General features: G+C 46.6%; 1 protein-coding gene across 7 annotated transcripts in view; it reads left to right on the top strand.

Moving 5' to 3' along the window:
- Positions 1 to 3,728: 3,728 nt before the first annotated feature.
- Positions 3,729 to 11,297, top strand: part of UCK1 (uridine-cytidine kinase 1) — a 34,695-nt gene continuing 27,126 nt past the window's right edge. For 2 of the 7 annotated variants that reach the window (XR_012155294.1, XM_073314736.1), the window contains exons 1-6: positions 3,729 to 3,888; positions 7,175 to 7,334; positions 9,108 to 9,204; positions 9,440 to 9,582; positions 9,691 to 9,785; positions 11,046 to 11,094. Coding sequence is in view for 6 of the 7 variants with exons in the window: in XM_073314736.1 (XP_073170837.1) it covers positions 3,790 to 3,888; positions 7,175 to 7,334; positions 9,108 to 9,204; positions 9,440 to 9,582; positions 9,691 to 9,785; positions 11,046 to 11,094 (643 nt within the window). In the remaining variant the exon portion in view is untranslated. Of the gene's footprint in view, positions 3,889 to 4,974; positions 5,103 to 7,174; positions 7,335 to 9,107; positions 9,205 to 9,439; positions 9,583 to 9,690; positions 9,786 to 11,045; positions 11,095 to 11,297 lie in introns of all 7 variants that reach the window. The other 5 variants (XM_073314737.1, XM_073314738.1, XM_073314735.1 and 2 more) reach the window with 3 other exon arrangements.

Here is an 11,297-nt window from a genome sequence, read left to right as displayed (position 1 = left end):
TTACGTAGTTAATAAAATCTTTGGTTTTTGTATCTGTTTTTAGAGGCAGGTTCCTGTGAAATTGCCTGGATGATGTTCTGAGGGGAATGGGCCACTGACCCAGCTACCTTCCAAGATATTCCCATCCAGTTTTTTTTGCTTTGAGACAAATCTGTACCACTTCAGGGACATGGAAAGAAATATTTGCCTAGCCTAAAAAAGTCCTTTGGAATTTTCAGGACTTTGATTTTACATGGCAAATAAACTATTCTTTCTCCTTGTAGTGAACGCCAACTCCCCGCCTTTCTCTCACACACGTGATCTTGTCTAAAAATTCCTCCCAAGACTGCTCTGTTCGTGTTTGCCATCTATTTTCTAGTTCTCTGATAGATGTTTATCTTCTGATACTGGTTTCCATACAATCTGTTGTCTGTTTCTACTACGTAGATAACACTCGTGCATTGTAGATTGATGGTCAGATTCCAGAGGGGACTATTAGGACCATCTAGTAAGACCTCCTGCATAACACAGGCCAGAGAATTTCACAAGTTGATGCTTGCATCAAGACTGTAACTTCTGGCTGAGCTGCAGCATCGCGATGTAAAGACTTCAAGTAACAAAGAATCCACCACAACCCGTGGTTGTTCCAGTGCTTAATGACCCTCACTGTTAAAAACATGTACCTTATTTCTAGTCTGAGTTTTTCTTGCTTCTAGCCATTGAATCTTGCTATGCCTTTGTCTGCTAAATTACTGAGGTCTCTACTGTCAGAAATTATTATAAAGCTTACTCAAGAATTTAACACTCCTCATATAGCTACGTGAGTTGAGGGAGGGGAGAGACCCAAGGTCTAGATTAATCCCCTCCCAAACTGTTAATATTTAAGGTTTATCTGCTCAGGGAATTAGGAACGGAACACAGAACTCACAGTTCTTGATCACTGGTTTAAATCTGCCCCGTGTCAGTAATGACCAAAAATAGTGACCCTCTGACAGATGTCTGGCCAGTGAGTTTTGAGGGGGTCTCGGCCTTGTTTCTGGTAGGCAGGTATAAAAAAATAGCAATACCATTGGCATGTTGACCCCTTTGTTGGGAGCCTCAGCAGAGAGGATGGTGACTGAAAGCACTATGGAGAGTGATTGTCCCTCTAAATTCCACCCATGCTGCACTGCTCTAGGGGAAAAAGGCTTTTACTCTCCAGTAGTGTCAAGCTGGCATCTTTCAGCAGCTCTGTTCTCATGTAGGGCCTGATCCAAAGCCCACTGAAATCAACGGGAGCCTTTCAATTGAAAGACTTCAGTGGACTTTGGGTAAGGCCTTAGAGAAAAACAATGAAAAAGGGAGAAAAGTGAACAGCAAGCTCCCAAAACATGTCCCTTTCCCAGCCTTTGGAAGCTAAAAGCCAGAGCAGCTGCTGCTAAGAACCATTACAAGCAGCAGTGCGCAGCAACTTTAAGTTTCAAATCACTAGGGGGAGTGTAAAACATGAGGGGAGAGGCTGGAAACCTTTACAAAGGTTAAGAAATTAGAAAGCCTGTTTCCCCTCCTGCAGGCTTCCCTGAACCTGACCCTGAGGAGTCTCTTCTAGAGCCCCACTCACTCAGGGAACTGTCTGTTAAAAAAACAAAAGAAAATGTGAATTCACATTACTTCTCCCTAGTTTCACGTTTTAGAGACAAAGGAGAGCTGGAAACTTTGTTTGGCCTTTGCTAAGTGCTTCTGAAAGGTGCAGCCAGACAGATTGGAAAAGGAATCTGCCAGTTTCTTCAGGAGTGAAATTGTCCACATAAAGGAGAGGCCGTGAAGACTTTTTTAGGCTGAAAGTAAAACTGAACTGCTGCTAGGGAAATTGCTGTGGACTCCTGACTTTTGTAACCTCCTTCCCCCAAAAGCAGGAAGAAAATAAGGGCCTCTTGTCTACATACGGAGAATTGCTGAAAATGTTTACAGGTGTAACTACAGCCCTCTTTATTATTAATGTAATTCACAACAGTGTAACTGCATTGACGCTCTCCCTTTGTCTGTATCCATCTACTGTCTCTTGTCTTAGATTGTAGATCTTGTCTTAGATCTCTGGGGCAGGGACCATGCTTCTGTTCTGTATTTGTACAGTACCTAGCACAATGGGGTCCTGGTCCATGACGGGAGTTTCTAGGCACTATAGTAATACCAGTTGAATACAGACGTGCTGCATTTGTATAAAGTGGGGCTTACACCAGTTATTTACTGGAAAATCAAGTGGAGTTAAACCCTGCTTTGCATCAGTGCAGCCTGTATGTCTTCATTGGGACTTTGTATCCATGTATTACCTGCATTATCCAGCTGATACTGTCTTTTATTGCTGCCAAATTTTCTAATGTTGACCAGCCCACAGAAGGGAAAGTCAGCCAAAGAAAGAGAGTTAGGAAAAATTTCTGTATTAGCATTTCTTTGTTAAAGTCAAAGTATCATGCATTTTTTGGATGACAGATCCAAGGTGGCTGCTTTTTTTACACCATCTTGCATTTGTTCTGCAATCTGTCATCCAAAGTGCAAAGCATTACGTGTGCTGAATAGCATTTTGGATGAAATATTCAACATATAAAAGCAGCTTGTTGTGATAAAAGAAAATAGGGCTGCTCTGACTTAATGCTTTTTGCTTTTACAGAGCGTTGACTTTAGTTGTACTTTGCCCGTTGGTGAAATGTAGGCTATGCAAGTAGGACATGTTATATAACAGTAGTACATTGCACTTGGATTTCCTTGTGCTTTTGCTGAAAGTGCAGTAGGGTGTTGTCATAATTCTTTAGGAGGAGGGCAAAAGGTAGTGTTAAAGGTACAGGCGCGGGAGTGAGTGGCATGACAGTACGTGCACCCCTTCAAGGCTACCCAGGGGGAGCTCCCAGCTGCTTCCACCTTTCCATATACTAGACATGATGGAATTCCTTTCCCTGGTAAATCCAGTGCGGATCCTTTGGTCTCTAAATGCTGGTGTACTGATTAGAGCTGGCCGGGGCAATGGAAATCCCTCCCTGTGAAAAATTTCACCTTTTTGAAAATGTTTTCTCTTGAATGGGGGTGAAAAGTCAAAAATGCAACAGTTGTTTGCAGGAAGAGATATCTAGAAAAAATCCTTTTCTTGAGGATTGAAATGGAGTTTTCCAGCTTTCTAGCTGCCCCCGCCTGCTCTCAGTGAGAAACTGCAATTGACAAGAGCCTTCCAGCCTACATCCCTAGGCTTTGCCTGTCTGGCCGCTGGAGCTGAGGGAGTAAGGTGACCAGATGTCCCAATATTAGGGGCTTTGTCTTACAGAGGAGCCTAGTACCCAGCCACCCCACCCAACGTCCTGATTGTTCACACTTGCTATCTAGTCAGCCTAGGGTGGGAGGGGAGGCTGAGCACTGGGGCAGCGGGGGAGTTGTCAGCGTGATTTTCCGGGCGGAAAATTCGGGGTGTTTTTTTTTTTTTGGCAAAATTGCAGGTTTCCCATGGAAAATGATTTTATGAAAGGGTCGGTTTCCATCTGAAAAACCATTGCCATGGCCTGCTCCCAGCCCGTTGCAGTGGTGATCCATCCGCCCCTGCTTTGTAACCCTCCCCGTGTTAAGAGGTCACCCCCACACCCTCAGTCCCTCTCCTTTCACAGCCCTGTCCAGCTGGTCTCTTATCACGGGCTGCAGAGCCGACTGCGCAGGCTCTGAATGCTGCGAACGCAAGGACTACAGCTCCCAGCCTACCTCACGGCCGCTCGGCGACTCTGCGAGGGAGCCGCGCGGCGCAGTGGCTGCTGGGAGTTGTAGTCCCCCGAGGGCAGTGGCGACTGGCGAGCCATGGCTTCGGCGGGCAGCAGCCTCGGCGGGGGGGAGGCCGAGCGACCGCACCCCAGGCCCTTCCTGATCGGGGTGAGCGGAGGCACCGCCAGCGGCAAGGTAGGGGCCGAACCCGGGACGGGGCTGGGCTGGGCTGGGGCCGGGGCGGGGGAGCCCAGGAACGGCCCCGATCAGGGCGCAGCCTGTTTCCTGCCCGCCCCGGCCGGGAGCCCATGGGTGCGATGAGTGTGGCCGGTCTCAGCTCAACCATGGTGCCTGCGGGCTCTGTGCGGGGGCCACGGGTCCATACAACACTGCAGGGGGTGCCCAGTCTCCGCCCCACAGAGCCCCTTGGCACCCTCCCCAGGGATAGCCAGGTACGCCCCTAGGGGTGCTGTCCTCCCCACCCACGGGGGCATACTGTCTCGGTGCTGGGGACACCTGTGCAGGTGAAGGCCCCTGAGTGGGTGGGGAAGGTCTAGCGCCAGGGTCTTTTTGGTGGAGCCCCACATCAGTTTTGCAGCACGGTGGGTCCCTGTCTACGAGGAGGATACCCCTGACGTGATGATTTTCTGGGGGAGGGTTTGGGTGCCATTTGTGGGATTCCCAGACTCCCAAGTGAAAGGAGTTTGTTGTTTTCGTCTCTGGTTGCATATAGATCAGCCTCTAGAGGCAGAAGCAGGCCTCCTGGGGGGTCTATCCCCAGCACTGTCACCAACTTGTGTGGCTTTGGGCAAGTCACTTCACGCATCTCTGTTCCCCAATCTACCAGGTTGGGATATTTGTAAAGTACATTTGTTCCAAAGTATCATCAGCATTATTATTAGAGACCAGAACGTCACACCTACTTCCCTTCACCATCTGAGTGATCCTGGCTAGCACAAACGGCTCAAGCTCATGGCAAAATGAGACATGAGAAAAGGGCAGGTGCTTTAAAAGACACAGGCTTCCATACTTCAGCAGTTTTCTTCTCTCTTGCCACAGTTGCGTGAGGCAACATTTCTGACATCAGTGATTTACCATGATAAAAGTGAGCACATACCAAAGCTGAAGGTAAACAGGGATATAAATGAAGTGCAGTTCTCATAGCAAGCTCAGCAAACTCCCAAGTGGGTTGGAACCAGAAGCCTTAGCGAATGAGCCTCCCACACACCCACCAATCTCTCTCTCTGATTTGCTTGTCCATGCATAATCTTTATTTTGCAGTTACCTTGTCCTGGGAGAAGAGATGTTTGTTGGGGAAGGATGATTTGTGTAAAAGGTAGAGGATTGCCTAACAGACGGAACCTGCACTTTGCTCTCAGCACAAATATTGACCCAGCCCAACTCCACAGGTGACCCCCACTTTGATCGAGGGATGGAGCTGAGGAAAAGCCACTGTTTTGTCTGGCCTCTGTGAGTACATCTGTACTGCAGCTGGGAGCAACCTCCCAGCCCAGCTGGGCAGACGCAGGGTGGCTCAGGCTAGCTGCCTGAGTCCAAGCCCCTGGTCTGAGCTCAGGTCACTGGCTTGAGCTGCTCTTGTTAGCGCACTAATTTAAGCAGACTGTTTGCAGAGTCTGTTTCCCCAGGCTCGAAGGCTTGCTCCAAGCTGCAGTTCAGCCATACTCTGTGTGGTGTGCCCACTCTCTGAGAAACGGTCTTTTAGTTAGGGCAAGATCCAGTTATAAATGTTATGTCTGAGAACCCTTTTCCCAGCTCTTTTCAATGTACACAACCTATTCCAAGCTCTTTTCTTTGTTGGGCTGTCAGTACATGCTTTCTCCAGAGAAACTAAGTTGCCAAGGAGGGAATGTCAACTTTAATGGACTGACAGAATGATCTAGTGGTTGGAGAAAGGGCCTTGGAAGCTAGAAACAACCACCACAGGGATAGTTCTCTAAAAACACTGGCTCAATGTGCAGCGGCAGTCAAACAGAATGTTAGGAACCTTGAGGACAGGGCTAGATAATAAGATAGAAAATACCGTATTGCCGCTGTATAAATCCATGGTACACCCACACCTTGCATACTGTATGCAGTTCTGGCTGCCCCATCTCAAAAAAGATATATTAGAATTGGAAAAAGTACAGAGAAGGGAAACAAAAATGATAAAGGGTATGGCACAGCTTCCATACCAGGAGAGAGTACAAGGCTCGGCCTGTTCAGAAAAGAGGACTGAAACTGTTGGAAAAGAGACAGTTAAGAGGGGATATGATCGAGGTCTAATAAATCATCAACAGTGATAAGGAAGTGTTATTTACCACTTCACATAACAAAGGAACCAGGAGTTATCCAATTAAACTAATATGTAGCAGGTTCAAAACAAATATAAGGAAGTGCTTCTTCACACAGTGCCCAGTCAAAAGTATAACTGGGTTAAAAAAAGCATTAGTTAAGTTCAGGGCAGGTAGATTCATCAACCGCTATTAGCCCAAATGGTAAGGGACACAACCTCATGCTCTGGGTGCCCCTAAACCTCTGACTGCGAGAAGCTGGGATTGGACAAGAGGGGATGGATCTATGGCTAATTGCTCTGTCCACACTTCTGAAGCACTTGGCGCTGGCCTCTGTCAGAAGACAGGCTACTGGGCTAGATGGTCCATTGGTCTGTGGCCATTCCTATGTTCTTAAGATGCACCTTGGTTCTAGTCCATGTTCTGTTGCTGGTTTACGTGGCTGGTTACTTAATCTCTCTGGGCCTCAGGTTTGCTATTTGTAAAATGGGAATATCTCACAAATCTCTTTCTCCCCCTGCCTCCCCTGCCCTCAGGTAGGCAGACATGATGAATAAATGTTTGTAAAGCATTTCTGGAGAGATGGCGCTCTAGCATTACAAAGTAGCATTGTGTATCGGATACCTAGGAAACCTCGAATACTACAGGGATAGGAGCCTCAGAGAAGCTCAGACTTAGAGGCTATAGCAAAACCTAAATTGAGTCTTCCCAGCACAGTGAGTGGCAGGTCTGGAATTAGATCTGTGAACACAACCTTCCTTGAGACGGCTGCCATGGCTCTGTTCACCTAAAACTGTATCTCGGGAGCTCAGTTCCACTCCATAATCTCTGTGCCCCCTTGAATGCATTCTTCTGCCCCATGTCCCTGACTGCTTCTTGCAGCAGGCTGTAGCTACATCTCTCCTCTTTAAAGCTCACTACAGCCTGGTGGATGGGTTTTGAATTAGTCAGGAGAGGCGATATAATGAAGTGTTTAAAGCACAGGACTGGGTGCTGGCTCTGACTTGTGTTGGGGGGGGGAGGGGAGAGGTAGGCGCCACTTAATCTCTGCCTTGTTTTGTCCACTATAAAATAAGGCTGGTTCTTACCCACCACCTCCCAGGACTGCTGTGAAGTTGAATGTTGGTGAAGTCCTGATGGAAGGTGCTGCAGAGGGTGGTTGTTTGTGACTGACGCTTGTTGTTCCTCAGTCCACAGTATGTGAGAAGATCATGGAGCTCCTGGGACAAAACGAGGTGGATCATCACCAACGAAAGCTCATCATTCTGAGCCAGGATAGGTTCTACAAGGTCCTCACTGCAGAGCAGAAAGCCAAGGCATTGAAGGGACAGTACAACTTTGATCACCCAGGTAAAGCTTTCCCCACCCCACTTCATGTTTGCCTTTGAGGAAGGAGGAAGTGTATATAGGGAAGGACATTGATGGGAGACTGGAAGAGCAAAATCGCTACTGCTCTTAGCTTCAGCAAATACCTCAAAGCTCCTCACTGTGAGCAATGGGGGTGGGGGTGCGAGGTGCTTTCCATGCAAATAAAAAGACCGGTCCCTGCTGCTGGGAGCTTACAGTCTCATTAACCAGTCTCTGTCTGTTCTGCCACAGCTCTGCTCTGTGTGGTGTTTAGAAGAGGATCTTTCCAGTGTGGTAGCACCAGGAATCAGAGCTTCCCGCAACCTATTGCAAGACATTTGCTGTGCCGGGAGGGAGCCAATTCTAAAGGAATACAGAGAAAGCATTTCCTCTGGGCACATTAGTTAGAAGAGCCAGCAGAAACTGATGCTTCCTTTAAGCATAATGAGATGGCCCCTCCCACCTATTCCAGTGGGAAATCTCAGTGTTCCTAAGGGGTGGCCTTCCTGAGGCTCCGATGAGAGGGTTCGGAGCATAGAGCACAGCACTAGGACTCAGAGCTAGGAACAGGCCCTGGATCTTTTACCACTGCCTTTCTGGGTGACTTTGGGCAAGTTACTGCTCTCTTCTTATTACTGTAGCACCTCTCAGCCCATCATGGACCAGGACCCATTGTGCTAGGTGCTGTACAAATGTGGAATAGATGGTCCCTGTCCCAAAGAGTTTAAATGCTTCAGTCATCTGAAAAGGGGCATAAGCCTGACTTAGTGCACGGTTTAATTATTGTTTGTAAAGAGCTTTGAACATGCAGCATGGAAAGTATTGAACACCCCCAACTCTGGGTATTTGGGTTCCTGTACATCAACCCCACGTGAAAGGGAGGGAGAACAGCAGTGGCAGTTAATAGGGAAGAAAGAACAAAATTAATTTCCAACCGAGTTCTTAGAACTAACTGTACAGTGTCCTCATGTTGTGAGTGGTGCCTGTGTTGTTGCTGGAGTGAGATGCCATCATACTGTTGCTTTGCAGTGGGAGTTAACATAATGCTGTCGGTCTGTGGAACATTAATGCTCACATGATGCTTGATCACCTCCTGGTTTCCAGCTGCTAAAATGCATTAAAAAAAGCTAAGAACACATCAGATACTTTCCTAATATATTTATTTTCTATGTAAGCAACAGCTGTCCTTGCCCCAGGGGTGTTACATGATTGCAAATGGGAGACATTCCCTGCACTCCATCCTGGGCAAAAGTGGAAGAACACCTGCTGTAGGTTAAGCAGCACTGCTCACTCTTTTCAAAGGCAGGACAAATCTATAAGACTTTCCAAACCGTAATTCTGTTTTGGTTTATGTTCATTTAACATTTTTTTGAATTAGCTAGAAATAAAATGCAAAAAATGTACGATTTGTCCTTTCGCCTGCTGAGCTGTAGTTGCCATGTCCATCTGTAAACTACCAGGCAGTCCAGACGGTAGCTTTTATGGCTGTTTGGATTAGTCTTCATTTCTGTGTCTAAGATACTTGGTCCCTGGATGCAGGGATTACAATATCTTTGGGATTATGCAGCAGTTTTCCTTTAACATTACTTAGGGAGTGGATTGCTGTAGATAGAAAAGAATAAGCCAGGAATATCCTCCCTCCCCTACTTCCTGGGTCTGGTAATGTCAGACAGAGGAATGGTGGTAGACTTTAAATCCTTCAGTACCAGAAAAGACTGGCAATAGTTTGGTCATAACAACACCTGGGCCGTGTCTCTTTATGCCTTTGTCTTGCAGGTGCTTTTGATAATGATTTGATGCACACAACCCTGAAAAATATTGTGGAGGGAAAAACTGTAGAGGTGCCAACTTATGATTTTGTAACCCATTCCAGGTAAGTCTCAGTTCCTAACATCTTCCACACAGTGCTTGGCAGAGTCAGTGGGGGCTGCCCTGTCTCCCTGGCCCACCCTAGCTGAATGCGTGTGGTCTTGTTGCAGAGGGCTGGCGGGAGCAAGAAGAGGTGGGACTGGGTTAGCCGTGTTTAATGGAATGGAATTGCACGTTAGCATTCAGTTTGAAAGCCACTTTGCAATTTGTTTGAGACTTTGTCCATATACCCGTGGCAGGTTGGCAGAGACAACAGTGGTCTATCCTGCAGACGTGGTTCTCTTTGAGGGGATCCTGGTATTCTATAACCAAGACATTCGGGACATGTTCCATCTCCGACTCTTCGTTGACACAGACTCTGATGTCCGGCTGTCCCGCAGAGGTAATACCCTGGGCTTCTGCTCCATTATCAGCCCCCTGCTTGCCTTGTGGCAGTCGTCACTATGAATACGCTAAAACTCACTGCCCCTTGTTTTTCCCTCTGCCCCAGTTCTTCGAGATATGAAGCGTGGGAGGGACCTAGAGCAGATCCTGACTCAGTACACAACCTTCGTCAAACCTGCCTTTGAGGAGTTCTGCTTGCCGGTACCAAGCTTTTCACTTGTTTGATCAGACACATTTTAAGGACCTGGAGAGGCAGTGACAGCTATTTATACTGTAGCTGGAGAAGTGGGGCTAAGGCCCGCTGATTGATATAAACCATATAAAATCATAGCTGCTTGAAGCAAAAAGCAATGTTTATTTAAGATCCTAGTGATCAGATTAAATCTTTGCATTGTATTTAAAATAAAATTCCCAGTAGTTTAACCCATGACAGTTAGTTCTAGATATTAAACAAACTATTGAGCCTTCCAGCCTGTCTCCCTTTCATTGCAGACAACACAACAATTTGGTGTAGCTAAGTTTGGCTCAGATGTGAGGTCCTACCCAGCATGCCATGCATTGTAGTGTTGGAACCTTCCCAAAGTGTGGGCACTGTTGTGCTATTTACACATCTTTGTAACACAGGGGTTATGCTGAGTGACTCAATGGTTTAAAAACAGGTCTGTTGCACCTAGGATGTCCTCTTTGGCTGTATGCCATCTCTCCTCCCTGCTTCTCACCTGAGCTGCCCCTCTCAAAGACATGTCATGGTTGTTTTCCAGGATGCTTTACAAGCAGTGGGTACTTACAGTGCTGTATGAATGGTTTTTTTGATTACTGCCATGGGTATTCTGGCTGACATGCCCAGCCTTTCATGTATGTAATAGAAATTGGTTTCTGTTGACTTTGACCACTGCAGTATGACCTATGGGCAATGCTTCCCTTCCTTCCCCTCCTGCATGTAACTGTACAGGAGAGAAGGAGGCTGCCAGTTTAGGTGACCATATAAATAAATGTGTTAATGCTTAAGAATGAAAAATAACTATTTTTACTTTGATCTAGCAGGAGGTCTGGTCTTTAACATAAGTGCAATCAGCATCCCTACTAGGAAGTGCCTTTTTATAAAAAGTAGAGGTTATAAACGGATCAGAGACAGGCAGCTTGTAGTGTTCTGATTAGAACCAATTCTAACTGGATTGACCTGCTTTTGTTGTAGAGAGTCAGGCTATGCTGAAAAAGGCTCAATGAAGGTAACGTCAGCCTCAGGTCACTGGAGTAGTATGAGAGGAATGTTTTGAGTGCTTTTAGTATAGAGGCAACTAGTCCCAACTGCAGTCACCCCTGTAACATTCAGTTGATCAAACAGACTTACAGATACTACTACAATGGAGGAGTGCAGCTGTGGGCTCCTTTTTCAGATCTGGGGATAGTGGTAATCATCATTGTGAAACACCAAGCCCTACTGTTGTTTCTTATTTGCAGACAAAGAAGTATGCTGATGTGATTATTCCTCGTGGAGTCGACAATATGGGTAAGGGACATTTAATTGAATTCTGCACATGAAGTCAGATTCCCCAAATTCTCCTACTGCACACTGTTGTAAAGTGTAGATAGACTCTGATATGGATTATCCCTGACTTTTTCTGAACCAGCACTATAGGTTTTAGAGACTGGCATTATGTTGTTAGGATTTGACCGTACTACAGTGGCTCCAAATGCAAGCGGCAGCATTGC

This window comes from Lepidochelys kempii, chromosome 16 (assembly GCF_965140265.1).
Source record: "Lepidochelys kempii isolate rLepKem1 chromosome 16, rLepKem1.hap2, whole genome shotgun sequence".
In the NCBI taxonomy this organism is placed as follows: domain Eukaryota; kingdom Metazoa; phylum Chordata; order Testudines; family Cheloniidae; genus Lepidochelys; species Lepidochelys kempii.
Note: the sequence above shows the minus strand (reverse complement) of the source record. Positions and strands in the feature narration are given on the sequence as shown.